We start from the raw sequence: 24037 nt of genomic DNA on the forward strand, positions 1-24037 counted from the left end.
TGATTGGATTGCAACAGAAAGGATAAATGCTTGAGGAGATGGATACCAATTTTTCCATGATGTAATTATTACGCATTGCAGGCCCATACCAAAATATCTCATGTGCCCGTTAAGCACATGACTACCTACTATGTACCTCATGTGTACCTACTATGTATACACAAAAATTAAAACTAAAAAAAAATTTTTTTAAAGAAAATTAGCACTATTGACCACTGGCTTGGCTCATTTGGGCTCCTGTTTCTAAATGCTATAAACTGGGTTGCTTATAAATAGCAAACATTTATTTCTCACAGTTCTGAAGGCTAATAAGGCTACGATCAAGGCACTGACATATTTATTGAGAGCTTTCTTGTTGGTAGATAGAGCCTTCTAGCTGTGTTTTCTCATGGTGAAAAGCTGAGATGGTTCTAGGGTCTCTTTTCTAAGGACAGTAATCCCAATCATGGAAGTTTTACCCTGAAGACCCAATCACCTCCCAGTGGCCCCACTCCTTAATAACATTACCTTGGAGAGTAGGATTTCAACATATAAATTTGGGGGTATGGACTCTAAACATTAAGGCCATTGCAAGTTCTTTGTATTTTCTGCTCCTTGAAGTATTGTTCACAACAGCTCTTTTAGTGGATTATGTCATGTCAGATATGCTAAAACAGCCTAAGCTAGCACCGTAAATCAAAGGACAGATTCCATCTGATCCTGGAGAATATGTCTCTCATACTGTGTGTGCCCAGGCCCAAAGATTGATGGGCCTTACTGAAGAATATCTTGATTTGTTCACGAATGGGTATTTTTTTCCTACTCATTGAATTAGAGTAACTACTCAGGAGATTCTCAACAAAGGAAAAAACAGTCAGTGTTTTAATTACTTAATCTGTGTGATAGTAAGAGTTTAGAAATGATTATCCTGTAAGACCTAAGCAACTTTTGTGAAAATAGCATGGACTATAAATCAGATCTCTTTTTATATAATGACTTTTCAAAGGACTTGTACATTATCACCTTGGATCTTTACTTTTGCGACACCTGAAAGTAAAGCACGATTTTCTTAAACCTTTACTACTGTGTGGCTTATGATATGTTTTATTAGAAAAAGATATGCTTCTATAAAACACCCTACTTCCCGCTCTGTATGAGAAAAGATAATTTGAAGGTTGGTAGAGGGACGCTGATATTTTATGAGTGACAGTACCGTTAGCTGTGGTCATTACTGCTGTACTCATTCCAGGAGAGGAGCTGATTTCCTCTGCAGGTGCATGCTTGAATAATCTCATTGCAGACACAGGCAAGTGTTTATGCAATTCTTCATTTTTCCATTAGGGATCATACATACATCATGTGCCCCCAATTAATGCCTATAAGACTGGCGACCAAATGATATATTGCTACATTGTACTGTGTTCACAGTTTGATAAAAACACAAATGCAGTTTGGTTGTTTGCATTTTTCAAATTGATCTCCTGACGTATCTCCTTTTTTTTTTCTTTTCCCTGCAGGCAAAAGGAATATTTCAGAGATATATAATATTAGACAATTGTTTCAATAATTTATTTTATATTTGACCTTATGATTGAATTTTCTACAATTCTGTTGAATTGGGGAAATTATACCTTGATTACCTTAAGGTTTTTTTTTTTCATTATTTGTGTAGTTTCTGGGTAATTAGTACAGTGACCTCTATTTGAAGAACCAGTGACAAATGCTTTTATCGTTTCTACAGTTGTGACCACTAGTCATGTAATTTCTCCATGGTCTCCAGATCTATTAGCCTTATTCTGTCTCTTCTTACCTTTTATGTTTGCCACAGTCTGGAACAATGATCAACTTTTTATGTATAATTTCATCTGAGTCTACAATTTTTGTCACACTCTGATTTTTTATTATACATGTGCTTTATTAATTTTAAGTTCACTTGGTTATTTTACCTGTTTTTAAGGTCTACTAGACCCTGTGTAGAAAACAAAATGGATATGGTCCCTAAGTAAAGCAATAAATATATCAACATTTTGGGATATTTTATCCAGTTCTACCTAGTAGGCATATAGTTAAATAAATATGTGCATATAATAATATACACAGACACACACACACACACAGTTGAACATCTGGCGTACCGCATGCTACAAAGAAGGCAATCAATAAATGTTATATTCACTTAACATGATACAAAAGTTTTCTCCCATTGACTGGTTGACCTTTTCATCATCATATTGATTTTTATGATAAACAGAAATCCTTATTTTGAATGCATTCTCATTTTTTCAATATTTTCCTTTATGGTTAGTGATTTTTGTATCCTGTTGAGAACAAACTTTCTTATTCCCACATCATGAAGATACTGTTATATAAGTTTTCATTCCAAGTATAATCTACCTGGAATTTGTTATTTTTGAATGCTGTGAAATACCGGTTAGGGTTCATTTTTCCCTCTCATGGCTAACTAACTTACTCAGTTCATTTATAAAAAACGTTATTCTTTCCAAAAGTACTTCACAAGAGCCACAGTTTTCATAAATCAGATGTCCAAATACATGTGGATCTGTTTCAGGACTATTTCTTATAGTTCTCTGGATTGTTTGTTCTTGTTCTAATTCCACTCTGTCTTAATGTTTTAGCCTATTCAGGCTGCTATAACAAAAAAAAAAAAAAACCATAAACAGAGAGACTTATAAATGAAGCACATTTATTTATCACAGTTTTGGAGGCCTGGAAGTCCAAGATCATGGTGCTGGCAGATTTGTTATCTGATGAGTACCTATTTCTTCCTTCATAGATGGTGCCTGCTTGCTGTTTCCTCTTGTGGTGGAAGGGACTAGCTAGCTCTCTGTGGTCTCCTTTATAAGAGCATTAATCTCATTAAAGTCACTTAATCGACTCCCTAAAGGCCCTGCATACTAAGATGATCACCTTTGTATTTAGGAGTTCAACATGTGAATTTGGGGGAACACAAATGTTCAGACCATAGCCCCTGATAACTCTATAATGAGTCTTTTTTTTTTTAACTTAAAGCATTTATTGATTTAAAACATTTAATGCATTTGTAGAAAAAATCTTAATTTTAAAGTTATTTTCTTTTGTAGCCACATATGAAATGGAATTTGTAAACTGCTAACCTGAGTTTTATAAAACTACTTTTTTTGTTGTTTGTTTTCAAATTTTACTTTAGGTTCTGGGATATATGTGCTGAACGTGCAGGTTTGTTACATAGTTATACATGTGCCATGGTGGTTAGCTGCACCTATCAACCCATCATCTAGGTTTAAGCCCTGCATGCATTAGATATTTATCCTAATGCTCTCCCTCCCCTTGTCCCCACCTCGACAGGCCCCGGTATGTGATGTTCCCCTCCTTGTGTCTATGTGTTCTCATTATTCAACTCCCACTTATGAGTGAGAACATGCAGTGTTTGGTTTTCTGTTCCTGTGTTAGTTTGCTGAGGATGATGGTTTCCAGCTTCATCCATGTCCCTGCAAAGGACATGAACACATTCTTTTTCATGGCTGCGTAGTATTCCATGGTGTATATGTGCCACATTTTTATCCAGTGTATCACTGATAGGCATTTGGGTTGATTCCAAGTCTTTACTATTGTAAATAGGGCTAAAATAAACATATGTGTTCATGTGTCTTTATAGTAGAATGATTTATATTCCTTTGGGTAAAAACCCCAAAATGGGATTGCTTGATCAAATGGTATTTCTGGTTCTAGATCCTTGAGGAATCACCACACTGTCTTCTACAATGGTTGAGCTAATTTACACTCCCATCAACAGTGTAAAAGTGTTCCTATTTCTCCACATCCTCTCCAGCATCTGTTGTATCCTGTCTTTTTAATGGTTGCCATTCTAACTGGCATGAGATGGTATCTCATTGTGGTCTTGATTTGCATTTCTTTAATTACCAGTGATGATGATATTTTTTTCATATGTTTGTTGGCTGCATAAATGTCTTCTTTTGAGAAGTTTCTGTTCATATCCTTTGCCCACTTTTGATGGGGTTGTTTTTTTCTTGTAAATTTGTTTAAGTTCCTTGTAGATTTTGGATATTAGAACTTTGTCAGATGGATAGATTGCAAAAATTTTCTCCCATTCTCTAGGTTGTCTGTTCACGGTGATAATAGTTTCTTTTACTGTACAGAATCTCTTTAGTTCAATTAGATCCCATTTGTCTATTTTGGCTTTAGTTGCCATTACTTTTGATGTTTTAGTCATGAAGTCTTTGCCTATGCCTGTGTCCTGAATGAGTCTTGATATCTGATTAAATCCTCCAACTCTGTTCTTCTCATGATAAAATTAGCTATTCCCGTCTCCTTATATTTCTATATGAAGCTTAAGATTAGTTTCCCAATTTCTGAAAAATAAAGTCTATCAGGAGTGTGTTGGGATTTCATTGAATCTTTAAACCAATTTGTGAGGAATTGATATTTTTAAAACACTAAGTTTGATAATTCACACATGCGGTGTTGCTCTGGAGTCAGACTGCATTGCCTCAGGCGGGGCGATGGGAATCATCTCTTCCCAACTCCCGTTCCAACTGGGAGACAGAGATCCAAGTTATGTAGAGATTTGTAAGGCATATTAAACATATTTCAGTTATTTCAAAACTATGTTTTAATTCATGCATGATAGATGTATGTAGCTCCAGAGTACATGTGATAATTTAATACATTCAACTAAACCATAAAGATCAAATCGGCGTACCTGGGATATTCATCACCTTAAATATTTGTCTGTCTTTATGTTAGAAACATCTGAATGATTCCCTTCTAGCCACTTTGAAGTGTACAGTAGATTATTATAAACTATAGTCACCCTGCTGATTTATCAAACGCTAGGTCTTTTTCTTCCATTAAACTGTAATTTTGCACCCATTAATCAGCTCCTCTTTATTCCTTCTTGCTCCCCCTTCCTGGTGTCCTATGTCAATTAAAAATACTTTAGCAGGTTTTAAGACGTGCTTTGGGGGACATGATTTAATCCAATATCCATTAAAAAATTATTCTAAGTGATGTGTGAAGAAAGAATAGAGTGAATCAACAGTATATGTGAAAGAACAATGAGATTTATTATTCTAAGCAAGAGGTAGTAAAAATGTGATGAAGTGATAGCATTAAAATTGGAGAGGAATGGACAATTCAAGCTACATCTCATAAGCAGAACTCAATTTCCTGGTGGACATTTAGATGTAGCACATTGAAATAATTTTCAATGAAGTGTAATAAAATTATAATAATCCTGACATTTGCTTAAAGAAAGATTTGCAGGTTAAATAAATCATATGCATATAGGTATGTGCATGCAATTTTTTCTTGACTATTGCTTCTATATATCTGAATGTGTAAGTATATCTATCTTTGTTCTGGGTATCCCTGTTATACTGGGATATTTAGCGTATTACATATAAGAAAGAAAGCTGGAAATGCTTTTCCTCTGAGACATAATTCAGACAAATACAAATGATAATTCTGCCTCTTAAAAATTAACTCATAACTCTGTGGTTTGCAGGACACTAAAGTCCTTATTTCATTAGGAAGAATGAATGATATAAACCTAACCACAAAGTACAACTACCATTTTTTTAATATATAAAATATGCCAGGTACGGTGTTAGGTATTCCACATATTTTATTTATGATTCTTATTAACACCATACATGGAACTATCTCATTTTCTGAAATGAAGAAACTAAGATGTTTAGAGAAGTTAAATAATCTGCCCTAAATTGACCATCTAGGAAATGAGGACGCCTGAGGCCAAACCCTGCTGTGTCTTTTGCAGACAATTCTATTCCTAGAACCTTGAACAGCCACTGGCAAGACTTGCAAGACTGAGCCCTCTGTAAATACATGGTGCTGAAGGACTACTTCCACCTCTCTTTCCATCTGTTTGCTGTTCATAATTCCCCCAAAATGATAAAAATTTTCAAAATAAATAGCTTTAATAAGAAGCAAATTTAAACTTTAGTTTCTAGCATCTACATTTAAATTAGAAAGTGGCAAGAAATCAAGTTAATCCAAAACAGAGTGCCAGAATACCAAACTGTGTGGATCACTTCTTTATGTTTCAAAAAGCTGTATATAACCTAGAATGACTTTAATATTTTATTCTCTTTTGAATTAATTTTCCAAGTACAGTTATAAATTCTTTCTTTTATAGCAGAAAATATATTGATATTTAATCATTTCCATCATTATTTTTCCTTTTTAATTTAGGCCTAGGAAAGAAAGGATATTCTTTAAAATTATGCACAAGGTTACTAAAATATGTTGAAGTGAAACTGAGCTAAATCAATATAGAGAAAGTAAATTTGAATGGAAACCCTTTGAGACAGACCAGTTTCCTGTTTTTTATCCCCTACTTATTCATGTTTTTCCTTCCTTTAATGTTTCTTCTAAAGGCAATCAGTGCTTTAGGGCCTCATTTTACTCACATTAAAATTAGCTCTAAAATGCTAATTAGAGTATTAGTGGTATTATGTAAAAATATCAACCAAGTTATTACAGATTTGGTAGTTTCAGCCTTTGTCATAATTTTATACACATTGTACCAACTGATATCATGGGTTCAAAATCAAAGTGGCAAAAGTATTATTTCTGATGAAGGTAATGGGCGATAATTATGCTATATAACACATTATACTTTTAGGAAAAAATATAAAGCAATAAAATATGGTTAGTACCAAACTATACTATGTTTTGCAATATTCTTTCTCTTCTTCTTCTTCTTTTTTTGAGATGGAGTTTTACCTTGTTGCCCAGACGGGAGTACAATGACACGATCTCAGCTCATTGCAACTTGCACCTCCTGGGTTCAAGCTATTCTCCTACCTTAGCCTCCTAAGTAGCTGAGATTACAGGCACACGCCACCACGCCCAGCTTGTTTTTTCGTATTTTTAGTAGAGACGGGGTTTCATCACGTTGGCTAGGTTGGTCTTGAACTCCTGACCGCAGGTGATCCACCTGCCTCAACTTCCCAAATTGCTGGGATTACAGGCATGAGCCACCGCACCCGGCCTCTTCTTTTTATAATATGATAAATTCCTTTTCCAGAAATACCACAGATGGCTGGTACCTGTATGCTGACAGTTCTAATGGGAAATTTGGTGACACAGCTGACATTCTTACTCCTGTCATTTCATTCACGGGACCAGAATGTACCTTGGTGTTCTGGACACATATGAATGGGGCCACCGTTGGTTCTCTTCAGGTACTACTTAGGCAATCACATTTTCTGAATTTTCTCTGTAAAAGTTCATAGTGCATAATTTGGTATCATTAAAATATATTCTGTTAATAAGTGAAAATGGACAATTATCAACACTTCACTAGATTTGTAATGGTATGATGGATTAAAAACTTTAGCAGAATTGGACATGAATAACTAGTAGGTAATTTTTATTCTATTTAATTATGAATGTTGTCTCTATGCTGAGGTTGCAGCTTCTGGGTAATACTATTTTACACTTGAAACATATGCATGTTTCAATATCAGTCTTCTGAGTATAACACAATCAAATAAATATATACACTTGGGTAATATCTGGATGTGTCTTCTTGTTGCCTTTGATGGTAGTAGTACTACATTCTGCAATAGTCTTTTTCAAAATGTTTCTCTGTTTAAAAAAATTAAACTGTTTTAAACACATAAAATGTTTCAAGAATAGCACAGACAACTCCAATATATCCTTCACTCAGAGATCTTATTTTTTTTTAAATGAGTTGTCCTGGTAATGTCCCCTATAGAAAAAAAAAATCCAGTATAGGATAATAGATTATACCAAGTTATTTCTTTCTACAGTCTTTCAAACAGGAATAATTCCTTATCTTCCCTTGGTTTTTATAAACTTGCTATTTAAAAAGCCAATAGCCACATCATTTCGTAAAATGTCTCTTAGTTTAATTTTACTGTGTTAAACTCTTTTTTCCCTATCAATAAATATTTTGCGAAGAGAAATCAGTATGAATATTGATTTCATCTCCATTTTACCCACAAAGTTTTGCCTTCAGTGGTGGCTTTTTTTTTTTTTTTTTTCCTGAATTAATTTTACAATGCTGATTGCCTAACTGTGATTTTCTTTTTTTTTTTTTTTTTGAGATGGAGTCTCGCTCTGCCGCCCAGGCTGGAGTGCAGTGGCCGGATCTCAGCTCACTGCAAGCTCCGCCCCCCGGGTTCCCGCCATTCTCCTGCCTCAGCCTCCCCAGTAGCTGGGACTACAGGCGCCCGCCACCTCGCCCGGCTAGTTTTTTTTTTGTATTTTTTAGTAGAGACGGGGTTTCACCATGTTAGCCAGGATGGTCTCGATCTCCTGACCTCGTGATCCGCCCGTCTCGGCCTCCCAAAGTGCTGGGATTACAGGCTTGAGCCACCGCGCCCGGCCCCTAACTGTGATTTTCTAACTCCATTATTCTGTCCACATTTGTAGGTTGGATTCATGTTGAAAAAAAATTCTCATCTCTCTATTTGTCTGTTCATTTACTGTTCTATATCAATGTGGACTCATAAGTTTCTATTTTAGTCAACATAATAGTATTATTATTTATTTGGTCCTCAAATTGTCTCGCATTTGGAAATAAGAGTCCCTCTTAACCAACTTCCATGTCTCTCTAAAAAGGCCCATTGTTCTTTGAGCATATTCTTTCTTTTTGGCCAAGATGTTATAAACTTCACCTTCTTTTTATCCTGTCCTGTCTCTGGAATTAACTATTGTTTCAGGAAGTCCTGTATTTTTTTATTCTGGGTGATCCAACATATACAGGCCAGAGAGCAGTTCTGGCATGTTAATTCAGAGCCCCAAGTCCTTTCTTCCCATACTGTATATTCCCTGGTAGAGAATAATGCATAAGGTTCATGAGTAATATGCGTAGACACATCAGTTATACTGAAGAAGCCAACTAAAATTTGGAGCATCTCCATTTATTCTGTTTCATAGCTTATGTGTTACTTTCCAGGAAACCTTGTCTGAAAATAAATCCACAAATTCCAGAATTGTATATACTATGAGCAGTTTTAGAGTAGGGCTATCTTGCTAGAAGCAATCTATTGATAAGGACTCTCCCCCTCTTAAATACTATTAGCTTGCCAAGAAATCTTGAGCATATTTGCAACAAGATTAGACATGAGTTTCCTGCTTTTTCCCCAGTAGAGAGATACAGACTGTGACCAACTGCTAGGTCATTTATTTTCCAAAACATTGATTGCAATATTAGTAGTAGGTGCTACCCCGACTCCTATTTTCTTTTATTCTAGGGTTTTCCTGGCTATTGTTACTCATTTTTCGAAAGAAACTTTAGACAAACGTAGTTTCTTTCAAAAATGTTGTTTTTTTTTTATTGGAAACATTTATTGTCTGAAAACAGTTTAAAAGTATATTTGTGTGTATACATGCATGATTTTGTTTAATAATCTAAAGGCATCCAAATGGTCTTCTGGATTGATGTTATAACTTATTGTTGTAAAGTGACTTTTTAAAAATGGTTTTAGGCAAAGCAATTACTACTATTTACTGTACGATTTTTGTCAATGAAATGAGAATTATTTGCCTGGAATATTGTGGGGTTAGGATTGATGATTTGAAATATGCTCTCTTTTTTTTCAGTATAAAATTTGGTGTTGGTAGATTAACTTTTTTAAAAGAATTAAAATTTTATAAGTATGGAATTATAAAATGAATAAAATGATATCTATGCCTGATTTTTTTGTGCATAGATAAATAAAATAACATTAAATGTTGCATTAATAAGTTTCTTGAACATGTTTTTTCTCTGTGATTTGTATATAGTGTGGTATTAATATAAAGAAGACTCATTTGCTATACATTTTTTCCAGTGCCTTTCAAAATTGATTTTTACTTATTGGTTAGAAATGATATTTTCTTGACCTTGATAGTGTTCCAAATTAATTTGAATTTTATAGACTGATAATTTAATGATAGTTTTGCTGGTAACACATTTTTTTCTATGACTCTGGAAACTCCAATTACATTTTTAAAATGTGAATTTCATTAAAAAAACAGATAATGAAATCATTAAAATTCATCTTCACTTTTAAAAGTCAGGACTTTCACAAATCTTTTATCTGAATAATTCTTTGGTTGTATAAATTCTATTTTTAAAAAGTAGTGTTGTGAAATCATTTAATACACTATCTAAGTCAGTTATTTTACAATCTGAAATTGTTCCACTCTCCTATGAGCCTTAGTTACTCACTTCATGGCTCATTTTGTATCATTCTAAAAGAAGAGCCATAATAGTTTGCTGAGAGTAATCTGGATTCTGCTTTACGGTGAGGGTACCGTACTGATGAGAATATGTTGGTTTCACGGCTGTTGGGCAGGAGGCTCTTACTGGTGCAGTATAAATAGATGCTCACTCATCTCACCCATCTGTGCGCTTACAATGAAATGAGCTGACATTGTAACATTACTGCCCCTCTGGAACCATCTAATGAGAAAGATCATTCTCAAAAGAGTGTTTTAGTAAGCATTCCATACTTTCTCATTTGACCACAAGAATATTATATAATATGTAAAACAGCAATTGTTACTGCCACCAGATTTTTTAAAAGTTAATGTAGTTGAGTTCTTAATTAAGTGGTGTCCAGATACCTTAGGACTTGACTGACAGATATTCATGCTCATCTTTATTGTACAAAGCTTGTGAGGTACCCTAGGGGCACAATGCTGTAGAAAACAAAGATATCTAATAAAAAAATGTCTTAGCTCTTCTCTCCGGAACTTCATGTTGATATTGCAACTAAAAAAGAATCACTGGAAGAATTCTACATGTTTGCAATTTCTCAAGATAAAATACTTCAATGCCTTTTACCTGATTTATCTCTGCAGGTACTCATCAAGAAAGATAATGTGACTTCTAAATTGTGGGCTCAAACTGGATGGCAAGGTGCACAGTGGAAGAGAGCAGAAGTGTTTTTAGGCATTCGTTCACATACACAGGTGTGTAATACAGGTAGTTATGGGGTGAGTGAGTTCTGCTGATTTTTTTTTCATCCTATTTCCTTCCATACTCATAGTCTTCTTGCTCCCCATTCCCTTTTTGATATGTTCTATGGATGCGTAGACATGACATTTAACACTCCATGGGGCATTTTACATAAGGAATTGACAACTTCAGAATACTCCAATTTCTTCCAAGTAGATATTCGTACTTCTAGGAACATTTAATTTGAATAACAACCTTCCTTCACTCCCCAACCAGCCCCACACATATAAAGAACGTTTCCCTCTGTTTTGCAAATATATTCTTAGAGCTTGTACAGCAATTAATTCTTTCAAACCCAATTTAAAAGATAGTCTTTGGAAAACATATTATATTGTTAAACCTTATTATAGGCAATAGATCCACCTAATTTAAAAATATTTTTTGGGAGGCACAATATTATGTAATGCTCTACTTGTCTTCATGGAATTTGTGATAATAGTAAGAGGATCAGACCTATACATATTAATAACTAAAGAAAAGTACTAGTATGCAACTGAAAATGTTTAAATTGAAAATAAGCATGTGCTGAAATGTTTGGCACAAAGCATATTTCTTATGGATTACCAAGAAAGCAAGGCCTCCATTGGCTGCTGTTTTATTGGGAATTTTCTTTAAGATGAGGCTTAGCTCTGAAGATTTGTTAAAATTTGAATAGGCAGAGTGAGAACACAGAGCCATTTATGTACAGCATTTTCTTCTTAGTCTTAACTGCCTGGGTCTTAATTCCATGAATTTAGAGCCGTTTATCTCCAGATAGAAAGGATAAAATTCTTGTTGAATATTGCATTTTCACTCTTCCCCGTGCAGCTGGGGTAGTCAAGTTGGCTGTGAATGTTCAGATAAATACATCTACAACCATGTGCTTTCTCTGATAGATCAGCTGCTCCCAACTCCAGTGGGAGTATACAGGCTTCCATTGTATAAAAGCATTGATAAGTATTACAGCCAATTTCTTAGAATGATAGGTGTAGTAAATCCTATGTATCTTTTGCCTCTCTCTGGAATCCAGTTTTCTTATGAATCACTTGTAGATAATTTAGGATGTGTATAAGAAGGAAGTTCAACATGAAGCAGTAAAGACTGAATAGCTATTTCATAGCCTTGCACAATATGAAAGTTTTGTTAGAGGGATCCCAACTGTTCTGCCTCTCAGGTCTTTAAACTGAGGCGAGAAGAAATCTCATCAAGAACATGTAGAAGGTTTTACTCTGTCACACTTGGGCTTCCACCCCAGGTGATGAAGTCTTAACTAGTTCTGTGCATGTAAAATGTCTGTATAGTAAAATAGTGAAGTAATATTAAGGGGAATTTCAGCACATATAATCATTATTAATTTAGCCATTCTGAATTTCTAATTTTTCACATATTGAGATTAAAGAGAAGTATACCGCTGATTTTTTTGACTCTTAAAACTAAATATTAATGGCTTGTGAATATTTGCTGTTTTATGTGTGATTTCTTCCATAAAATATTATTGAGCACTTACTGCATGCAAAGCACATTGCTATGCACCATGCACGAGAGAGTCAGTGATGAGTTAGGCACACTCTTCACGATTCTGCCGTTTCTTACAAGATTATTCTCATTAGTCTCACAAAGATGAGTGCCTCTAGCCCTTGAGGAAACATATAAAATATTTTTAGAAATGGTATGCTGAACATCTCTGGGAAGTTTGTATAATTTTATTTGGGAACACCCCCAAATTTAGACAAAATATTTAATTATAATTTTTACTATTAGAGCAATCACATATGTAGCACTTACTGAGTGCTACATACTATTATATGAATTTTTAAAATATTTACTCATCTTGCTTTCACAATAATCTTGCAAGTTACATAGTATTATTATCTCCATATTATAAATTAGAATACAGAAATACCCAGGTGTTAGGTCTTCTGCTCTAGTTATGTAACTACAAGTGGCAGAGGCTGACTGTAGACATGGTCAGGCCTTCCACCAGTCCACAGTGCAACTGCCATGCTACATTGTCTACCAAATTTTACAAAAATAATTAACCCTGACTTTATTCTGTCTGAAAAAAAAAGGATACATTGTAGTTTCTCTCTTTTTTAAGAACAGTTAATCACATTCAGTGTTAAAGTCTAGGGAATCCCAGCCAACACTGTGTGAAATGTTGAGATGTAAGTGATGATTTGATTATTTGAACAAGGCAAGCAACTGAGTTTGGACCTATACGACAGAAGATAAGCAAATTAATAGTGCAACCTTCATTGCATTATCTGATTTCTTATTCACAGAGCATTACAGCACATATTGAAATTTTAGACTATCCAGATCTTTTTTATTTTGCATATCAATATTTTTCCATGGCTCGATTTCCCTTTTAAGAAAGTCGTAGTCCTTATTATACTTTTTGGTTTCATCTCTTTTTAATCACTTTCAAGCTCTTCATCTATTTTACTAATTTATTTTTTTCTTTCCAAGCTCACCTACTATGAAGAGCAGTCTATTCCTTTTATGTAAATTCACTATACGAACACAGTTATATTTTTCTTTTGATAATGTGAGAGGCATGATTTCAATTATTCCATCTTCTCATGTTAAGAGGAGAACACCTAGGTTCACACAACAGTATAAAGACCTATCACATCTGAAGGGAAAAAAAACTATAATTATTTATTTTAAGAAAAATAATCATCCAGAATTGGTCAAAAGACATTTCTAAATATGGTAACAGTAAATATTTTGTACAACATCACTAAAGTAAAACTGTCCTTGTTAACTCACCTCTAATTGTTCTAAATTTATTTTGAAATATCTGAATATTTCTTATGTTAACATATACATACTTAGCTTGCAGAAAAACTTAATAAAAAGACTGAATTCATTTCACTGAAATATCCTAAACTACAGAATATGTGATGTTTTATGTAGTTATGAAACAGCATTCATTTTTATTTCAAGCAATGGTATTGTTAACAAATTGAAGATGGAATTTGTAAAACCATTAATGATTCCTGTTGCTATTCTTCATTCTTCCTGATTCTACTGAAGTCCACATATGTGGGAGATCGTCATCAAACAATAGGACACGTGAAGATTCTGTTCATCACATATATGAATCAAAAGCAAATCAAAGTCAATTCCAAAGATGTGTCCAATTAAAAAAAAAAAAACACTCATGGTATTGAAGACTTATCTTTTAGCTTTCAAATAGTAGGAATGGAGAGATCTGAGGAATGACAAGAATTGAGCAAAATAAGGAATGTACTTGTATCTTTTCACTCTTTTCACTCTTGGTACTTTATGTCATCCGATCGACCTACTGCTTTCCTGTGCAGCAATACTCTGAAACAGGAGTAGGTCTTGTTTGACATCTGACAGCTGGCAAAGGCAGTAGTGGATCGGTGTCTCCTGCCAATTTTCTAGACCTATCTCCTAAAAATCTAGACATGAGCCAGTGGTGTTGCCACTCCCACATTCTTAGGTGTTGAGGATGACCTAGGTCTTAAATGGTCCTTAAATTTCCTGGGTCATTTTCAACATAGGGATATTAAAAAGACAAGGCAAAACAAACAGGTTCCAGCTTGATGTGCTTGATAAATAGTGTTTGTCCAGGTTTTGAACTTCTTGATTGACAGTGTAACTGTAACTGGCTTTTTTTTTTTTTTTTTTTTTTTTTTTAGATTGTCTTCAGAGCCAAACGTGGTATCAGTTACATAGGAGATGTAGCAGTGGATGATATTTCCTTCCAAGATTGCTCCCCTTTGCTTAACCCAGATAGAAAGTGTAATGCTCACGAATTCATGTGTGCTAATAAGCACTGCATTGCAAAGGACAAGCTTTGTGATTTTGTGAATGATTGTGCTGATAATTCAGATGAGACTACTTTCATTTGTCGTAAGTAAAAGGGTTCTGTTTTCTTACTTTTACCTTCAACTGCCATAGCCTTACTCAATATGCTGCGTTTATTGTTGAAACATGCAGAGTGTGTGTATCTCAATACCGGGGGAAGGTAAGGTGATTTAACTTGATTCTTTCCCTCTTTTCTCTGAATAATTCATTTATACTCATAATTCATTTAAAACCAATTGATGAGTCTGTGTGTGAGTGTATGTGTGTATTAATTGGAGATAAATTGGAAAACAGGTGTCTTCAAAGAAAAACAGAATGGAAACAAGTATTTTTCATATGAAAGTTTTTTTTTTTTTTTTTTTTTTTTTTTTTTTTTTTTTTTTTTGTTGTGAGACGGAGTCTCACTCTGTTGCCAGGATGGAGTGCGGTGGCATGATATCAGTTCACTCCAACCTCCGCCTCCCGAGTTCAAGTGATTCTCCTGCCTCAGCCTCCCGATTAGTTGGGACTACAGTCACGCACCACCATGCCCAGCTATTTTTTGTGTTTTTAGTAGAGATCGGGTTTCACCATGTTGGCCAGGATGGTCTTGATCTCTTGACCTCATGGTCCACCTGCCTTGGCTTCCCAAAGTGCTGGGATTACAGGCATGAGTCACTGAGCCCGGCCTGAAATAAATTTTTTTTTTGAAAAATTACAGGCAAAATTTTCATTAAAAACAATTCATGCAGGGCTGGTGAGCCTACAAGCTCTGATGCATTTCAGAGGATTGTCATTTCTCTGTGTATGTTGTCAGATGTGATAGGTTGTTAAAAAAAATCAACACCCTGATAAATACCTGTATATAAAATAGACATAGTGATCTCTCAAGGAGATACATATCAGCTGGGTGATATGGTTGAAAGAGATCAACTCATAATGAACACCATATATTAAAATATCCTTAGCTAAATGGGCCGTATGTACTCATTCTGCTAGGCCTGTAAAACTGTGCAACATAGTCCATTTATGGCTTCATTTAACTGCAAATGAGGTGAATATAAATTGTCAAAATGAAGGTTGACAAATTTTGTCACCATTACCTTTAATAATTTCTGAACTAGAATATTGCAGTTTAATATTATTTGCTTCTTGGAACCGAAACTGAAATATCATGAACAACTTCAGCTCACATATACATAGAACTTTTAATGTTCAAAGCCTTTTTTATTTATTAATCTTCATTTGAACTTCAGAAGCCTTGAGAGTTAGGTGGGAAAGATGTTATTAGTACAGTCAACAGATGAAGCTGTCAACAAGAGTGGCTTAGGTTTTGTCAAAGTTCATAAAACTTGTACGGATAGGGTTGGTCCTAGAACAGAAGTTTTTTTAAATTATTATTATTATACTTTAAGTTCTGAGACACACATGCAGAACGTGCAGGTTTGTTACATAGGTTTACACATGCCATGGTTGTTTGCTGCACCCATCAACATTAGGTATGTCTCCTAATGCTATCCCTCCCCTAGCCCCCTAGCCCCTGACAGGCCCTGGTGTGTGATGTTCCCCTCCCTGTGTCCATGTGTTCTCATTAGAACTAAGTATTTTGATTTATGATCCAATGTTTTGCCCAAGCTACCATACCACTTCTTTTAAAACAAATTATTTCAACTTTTATTTTAGAATTAGCGGTACATGTGCAGGTTTCTTGTATAGTGTGATGGTGAAATTTGGGGTATGATTAGTCTTGTCAGCCAGATAGTGAGCATAGGACACAATAGATTTTTAGCCCTTTTCCTCCTCTCTCCCTCCCCACTCTAGTAGTCCCCAGTGCTTATTGTTCCCATGTTTATGTCCACGTTTACCCAGTGTTGAGCATCCACTTACAAGTGAGAATATGCAGTGTTTGGTTTTCTGTTCCTGCATTAATTCACTTAGAATTATGGCCTCCACCTGCATCCATGTTGGTGCGAAGGACTTGATTTCATTCTTTTTTTATGACTGTGTAGTATTCCATGGTGTATATGTAACAGATTTTCTTTATTCAGTCCACCACTGATGGGCGCCTGGATTGATTCCATGTCTTTGTATTGTGACTCGTCCTGCGATGAACATAGGAATGCGTGTATCTTTTTGGGAGAAAGATTTATTTTCCTTTGGTTATATACCTAATAATGAAATTGCTGGGTCAAATGTAATTCTGCTTTGAGTTCTTTCAGAGTCTTCAAACTCCATTCCACAGTGGCTGAACTAATTTACATTCCCACCAGCAGTGTGTAAGCTTTACCTTTTCTCGGTAACCTCACCAACATCTGTTATTTTTTGACTTTTTAATAATGGCCATTTTGACTAATGTAAGATGGAATCTCACTGTGGTTTTGATTTGCATTTCTCTGATGATTAGTGAGACAGAGAATTTCTTTCATTTGTTTGTTGGCTGCTTGTTTGTCTTCTTTTAGAAAAGTGTCTGTTCATGTCCTTTGCCCACTTTTTAATGGGGTTGTTTTTGCTTGTTGAATTGACTAAATTCTTTATGGATTCATGAAGTGTGACCTTTGTTGTATGCGTAGTCTGTGACTATTTTCTCCCGTTTTGTAGGTTTTCTGTTTACTCTGTTGAGAGGTTTTTTTTTGTTGTTTGTTTGTTTTTTCTGTGCAGAACTCTTTAATTAGATCCCACTTGTCAATTTTTGGTTTCATTTCAATTGCTTTTGATGATTTAGTCATAAATTCCTTGCCAGGGCTGTTGTGAAAAATTCAGTTTCCTTGGTTTTCTTCTAGAATTTTTATAGTTTTAGGTCTTGCCTTTTAAGTCTTTAATCCGTCCTGAGTTTGTATTTATATATGATAAAAGGTATAGTTCCAGCTTCATTCTCCTGCATATACCCTACCACTTTTGTGTATAACTGAATCTTAAAAAAAAAAAACTTAATATTTTTACCACAAAGAGATGACAAGTGTTTGAGATATGATAAGTGTTAACTTTGATTTGATCAGTACTATAATATATACATATATTAAAACATTACACTATACCCCATAAATATGACAATTAATGTGTCGGTTGAAAACAAAACTTATTCTCTATAGACATAGATGGCCTTTTAAAATCACATGACTATATATTCTTTCAATTTTGGATTATTTATTATATACATTATTATATGAACAAGGAAAAATACTTTGCTACTCTGGAATTCTGTATTTGTTAATATTTATCTTTACCTTATGAATATTTTCTGCTGTTGTTTTAGTTATTTCTGTATCAAATGCTTGTACATTTTCTTCATTGTCATTTTCAATTAAATATCACACAAACATATAAGGTTAACAGTTAGAGCACACATAATGCTTTGAATTTTATTTGTAATGTCACTAGTGTATCTCTTTCCTAGAGATATAGTTTAGTGTAATTTTTCAGAATTCAAAGTATCATTTTATTTCTGGCTAAATATTTCGTGAGCTCTTTGTATTTAAGCTCTAAAGTTGTGCATATTTCTAGGAATTTCTCTCTGTATGAGGGAAAGTATGCTGATTTACCAAGGGAATCAGAAACATATTAAAAATGTACTGTCTTGGTAGTTCTTCTGTTTCAAACCTAAAGGCCAAAGTAATCATGAGCCTTTGGAGGATAAGTTGTACCAGAAGGTGCTTTTTGGTGAATGATTGCAAAATCCCTTGTTCTTTTTTTTTTAGATTTGAGTGGGCATATTCATACCAGTAATATTAGAGCAAGAAAGCTGAATTAGTTCCAAATATTGCCCAGGAATAAAACTTTTTCAGCTGCTGGTACAAACAAAGAAATTAGAATAAACCTGATTTTGGCATTGGTTGCCATTACATGAGAATTATCTCTTTTAACATAGCATTGCTAATTTTTTTTTGAAGTTCAACTGTGTTTCCAGTCTACTGGTCTTAAATGTTATGTTTTAGTTATAAAGTGACTGGAATCTGCCATAGGAATTATGAGTGGTGTTATTATATTTATATGCTATAAACTTTGATGCCCTAATTAGACCCAGAAGAAGAGAAAGACAAAAGAATCTCCATAGCAACTGATTTCAAAAGTTTGGCTGGCAACCAACCATGTATTTGGGTTTAAATTCCATAGTCTCCTTTCTTTGTTTTGTTTTGTTTTGAGAATTCTAAGAAAAGCTTGAACACATATCACAACTCTAAGAAGGCTTTGAAAATCTGATTAGGTAGAAATATACCATCTAGGAACAGCAGAAAGAATGAAAGAAATCAACTCCTTTTAAAGATACAAGACGTTTCATGGAGAAAAAAATATTTTTTATTACTATACTTTAAGTTCTGGGGTACATGTGCAGAACGTGCAGGTTTTGTTACATAGATATACACGTGTCATGATGGTTTGCTGCACCCATCAACCTGTCATCTACATTAGGTATTTCTCCTAATGCTATCCCTCCCCTAGCCCCCCACCCTCCGACAGCCAATAATAGGCAAACAGAGAGCCAAATCATGAGTGAACTCCCGTTCACAATTGCTACAAAGTGAATAAAATACCTAGAAATCCTTTGTAATATAAACGTGTACATCCTGCTTTAATTATCTGTAGATCAATGTAGACTCTGAAAGCAAAATCTATAAAGTAATTTAAAAAAAATAATCTGAATATCACTTCTGTAATACAGGATGTAGTCAAAGTGATTTGTGTATCTAGGAACTCTAAAATCTTATTTGAATATAATCATGCCATTGATACAGAGACTTCTTTCAGAAACAACCATTTTATTAGTTTCCAAATACATTCTAATTAGCTTATTTACTGATGAGTCACAATTCAGAGTACTTCAGGCATTCTCAAAATGTTTTAATTTTGTGCTATGGTAAGGATGCAATAGAATTGACCAGCATAGTCAGTGATCTATACCTAATGGGCATATGTAACGCAATTTACCAGCTTCAGATATATATGATTTTCAAGCACACACAGAACATTTAGCAAGGAACAAAAAAGGGTTATAATTTTAAATGATAAGGCAATGTTTAGGAAACTCCCATTGTTTAGGAGAAAGACACTTTAAATAGCCCATGTCCCCCTCTTAAATCACATTAAATTAAAAAATGTTTTGAAACAGAAATAACAATAATATTGCATGGAATAAACTATGCGCTTTTTCTAAGCCAGTAGATAGAGAAAAATATATTGCCTTAAAAATTTATATTAGAAACCAGTTAGGTAATGGCACAAATTAATGAAATAGAACACAACTCTAAGATGGAGGACTTCAGAAGACCAATAAATTTTCAAAACCCTGCCAAGAATAAAGAAAATAAAGACAAAACTGTTTAATTAATATATATTTATTGGGCAGTTGCTATATGACAAGCAATGTTTGAGACACCTAGTATACATCATTAAATGAAACAAAAAAAATATCATGTTCTTCTTGAGCATGTACTTTTGTGTTAAACAGAAAATATATATTTTGTGTGTATATATATTACACAAAATATATTGTGTGTTTTATTTGTATATATAATACACAAACTTACACTTTTGTATATGTAAGTAAACTTTCATACTTACATATGTGTATATAAACGTGTATTTGTACATGCTTACATATGTGTATATAATATGTGTATAGGTACATGCTTACATATGTGTATATAAGTAAGTTACACAGCTTGTTAAGTAATAGGTACATACTTACATATGTGTATGTAAAATTACACAGCTCGTTAAGAGGTGATCAGTACTATGATAAAAAGATAAAACATAAGAAATCATAAGATGGGAGGATGGCAAATTAAAATATTAAGTATCATGGTAAGGACAGGCCTAGATGAGAAGGTATTCAAGCAAATTTTTGAAGGAAGTCTGGGACCTGCTGCTTTCCTTTTTAAGCTTTTTAATTATAGCCATCCTAGGGAGTATGAAGTGTAATCTCATGGTGGTTTTGATTTGCATTTCCCTAATGATGAATGATGTTGAACATCTTTTCTTGATCTTATTGGTCATTTGTGTATCTTTTTTGGAGAAATGTCTATTTTGCCCAATTTTTTTCACAGAATTATCTTTTGTTGAGTTATAGGAGTTCTTTAGAATTCTAAATCTTAAATCATTATCAAATATGCAGTTTGCATATATTCATTATCATTTTGTAGGTTGTCTTTTTTCATGTTTATTTTTAATACCTTTAGTTTTATAGCAATTTTAGGTTTACAACAAACTGAGTAGAAAGTACAGTTATCAACTGGGTGCGGTGGCTCACGCCTGTAATCCCAGCACTTTGGGAGGCCAGGGCGGGCGGATCATGAGGCCAGGAGATCAAGACCATCCTGGCTAACATAGTGAAACCCCGTCTCTTCTAAAAATACAAAAAAATAGCTGGGCGTGGTGGCACGCGCTTGTAGTCCCAGCTACTCGGGAGGCTGAGGCAGGGGAATTGTTTGAACCCAGGAGGCGGAGGTTGCAGTGAGCTGAGATCGTGCCACTACACTCCAGTCTGGTGACAGCAAGATTCCGTCAAAAAAAAAAAAAAAAAAAAAGAAAGAAAGAAAGAATGAACAAACGAACGAACATATACCCCTTATTTCCATATACCCACAGCCTTCCCCATACAAGAGTGGTACATTTTCTACACTCGATAAACCTAAAATGACACATCATTAACACTCCATAGTTTACATTAGGTCTCACTCTTGGTGCTGTACATTCTGTGGGTTATATAACAAATGTATAATAACATGTATCGACTATCATAGTATCCTACAGAGTCGTTTCATTGCCTTCAAAATCATCTATGCTCCGCCTGTTCATTCCTCTCCACCCTTAAACAGCTGGCAACTGATTTTGATCCTGTCTGCATAGTTTTGTCTTTTCTAGAATGTCATGTAGTTGAAATCACACAGCATGTAGCCTTTTCAAATGTCCTTTTTTCACTTGATAATAGACATGAAAACTCATTGCTTTTTACAGCTGGATAATATTCTGTTGTCTGAATAGGCCACAGTTTATTTGTCCATTCGCTCACTGAGGGGCATCTTGGTTGCTTCCAATTTTGGCAATTATGAATAAAGCTGCTGTAAGCATGCATGTGCAGGTTCTTGTGTGGACATAAGTTTTTAACTCCTTTGGGAAAATATCAGGGACCAAGTTTGCAGGGTTATATGGTAAGGTATGTTTAGTTTTGCAAGGAACTGCCAAACTGTTTTCCAAAGTGACTGTACCATTTTGCATTCACAGCATCAATGAATGGCAATTTCTGTCACTCCATATCTTTGCTAGCACTTGATGTTTTCAGCTTTTTTAAATTTTTGCTATCTTTTTTTTTTTTTTTGAGACGGAGTCTCGCTCTGTCGCCCAGGCTGGAGTGCAGTGGCCAGATCTCAGCTCACTGCAAGCTCCGCCTCCCGGGTTCATGCCATTCTCCTGCCTCAGCCTCCCAAGTAGCTGGGACTACAGGCGCCCGCCACCTCGCCCGGCTAGTTTTTTTGTATTTTTTAGTAGAGACGGGGTTTCACCGGGTTAGCCAGGATGGTCTCGATCTCCTGACCTCGTGATCCGCCCGTCTCGGCCTCCCAAAGTGCTGGGATTACAGGCTTGAGCCACCGCGCCCGGCCAAATTTTTGCTATCTTAATGGGTATTTAGTGGTATGCCACTTTTTTAAATTTGCAATTTCCTGATGACATATGATGTTGAGCTTCGTTTCATTTGCTTACTTGCCATTGTATGTCTTCTTTGATGAGGTATCTGTTCAGATCTTCTGTCCGTTTATTAATTAGGTTGTTTGGTTTTGAGTTTTGAGTGTTCTTTGTATGTTTTGGATAATAATTTTTTCTCAGATGTGTCTTTCACTTATTTTCTTTCAGTTTGTGACTAGTCTTCTACTGGTAATTTGCTTTACGGTGTCTTTCAGAAAGCATCACTTCTAAAATTTAAGAAAGTCCAACTTACCAATTATTTGTTTCATGAATTGTGCCATTGGTGTTGTATTTAAAAAACTATCACTATAGCAAAAGATCATCTAGATATTCTCAGATGTTATTTGCCAGCATTTTTATAGTTTCGCATTTTATATTCATGTCTATTATCCATTTTGAGTTAATTTTTGTGGAGAATATAAACTTATAAACTCTGTGTCTAGATTCATTGTTTTGCATGTAGACGTTCAGTTTTTCCAGCGCCATTTACTAAAAAGACTCTTCTTTCTCCATTGACTTGTTTTTGTTGTTTTTCAAATATCAATAACTATATTTTTGTTCATCTGTTTCTGGGCACTGTATTGTGTTTGATTCATCTATTTGTATATTCTTTTGCCAATGTTTCATTGTCTTGATTACTGAAACTTTATTGTAAGGCCTGGGGTCAGGTAGTATTAGCTGTCTTCTTTTGTTTTATTTTTACTATTGTCTTGACTATTCTGAATCTTTTGCCTCTCTATGCAAGCCTTAGGATTGTTTGTCAATATCCACAAAATAACTTGCTGGGATTTTATTGGGATTGCATTGTATCTAAAGGTCAAATTGGGAAGAATTGATATCTTGACAACCTTGACCATTTCTATTGATGAACATGAATTAACTCTCCATTTATTTAGTTATTCTTTGATATATTTTATCATAGTTTAATAGTTTTCCTCATATACATCTTACATCTGGCAGGGTGCAGTGGCTCACCCCTGTAATGCCAGCATTTTGGGAGGCTGAGGCAGATGGATACACTGAGGTCTGGAGTTTGAGACTAGCCTGGCCAACATGGCGAAACCTCATCTCTACTAGAATTACAAAAAATATAGCTGGATGTGGTGGCAGATGCCTGTAATCCCAGCTACTCAGGAGGCTGAGACAGGAGAATCACTTGAACCCAGGAGGCAGAGGTTGTAGTGAGCCAAGATCGTGCCACTGCACTCCATCCTGGGTGGCAGAGCGAGACTCCACCTCAGAAAAAAACAAATAAAATAAAAATAAATCTTAAATCTACTTTGTTAGACATATACCTAAGTATTTCATTTCTGCGGAGAGAGAGTGCTAATATAAATGTTATCATGTTTTTAATTTCAAATTCCACTTGTTCACTGTTGATATATAGGAAAGCAATTGACTTTTGTGTATTAATCATGTATCCTACAAACCCCTGTAATTGCTTATTAGTTCCAGAATATTTTTGTCTTTTAGAATTTACATAGGTAATTATGCCATATGTGACAAAAGACAGTTTTGTATCTTCCTTCCTAATTTGTGTAACTTTTACTTCCTTTTCTTGTTTTA

General features: G+C 34.7%; 1 protein-coding gene across 3 annotated transcripts in view; it reads left to right on the top strand.

Annotated features, from left to right (window-relative positions):
• MALRD1 (MAM and LDL receptor class A domain containing 1) overlaps positions 1-24037 on the top strand; it is a 930868-nt gene that overhangs the window by 522734 nt on the left and 384097 nt on the right. For all 3 annotated transcript variants that reach the window (XM_050804020.1, XM_050804022.1, XM_050804021.1), the window contains exons 22-24: positions 7049-7205; positions 10840-10950; positions 14647-14860. In XM_050804020.1, the coding sequence (XP_050659977.1) occupies positions 7049-7205; positions 10840-10950; positions 14647-14860 (482 nt within the window). The remainder of the gene's footprint in view (positions 1-7048; positions 7206-10839; positions 10951-14646; positions 14861-24037) is intronic.

This window comes from Macaca thibetana, chromosome 9, assembly GCF_024542745.1.
Source record: "Macaca thibetana thibetana isolate TM-01 chromosome 9, ASM2454274v1, whole genome shotgun sequence".
NCBI classification, from domain to species: Eukaryota; Metazoa; Chordata; class Mammalia; order Primates; family Cercopithecidae; genus Macaca; species Macaca thibetana.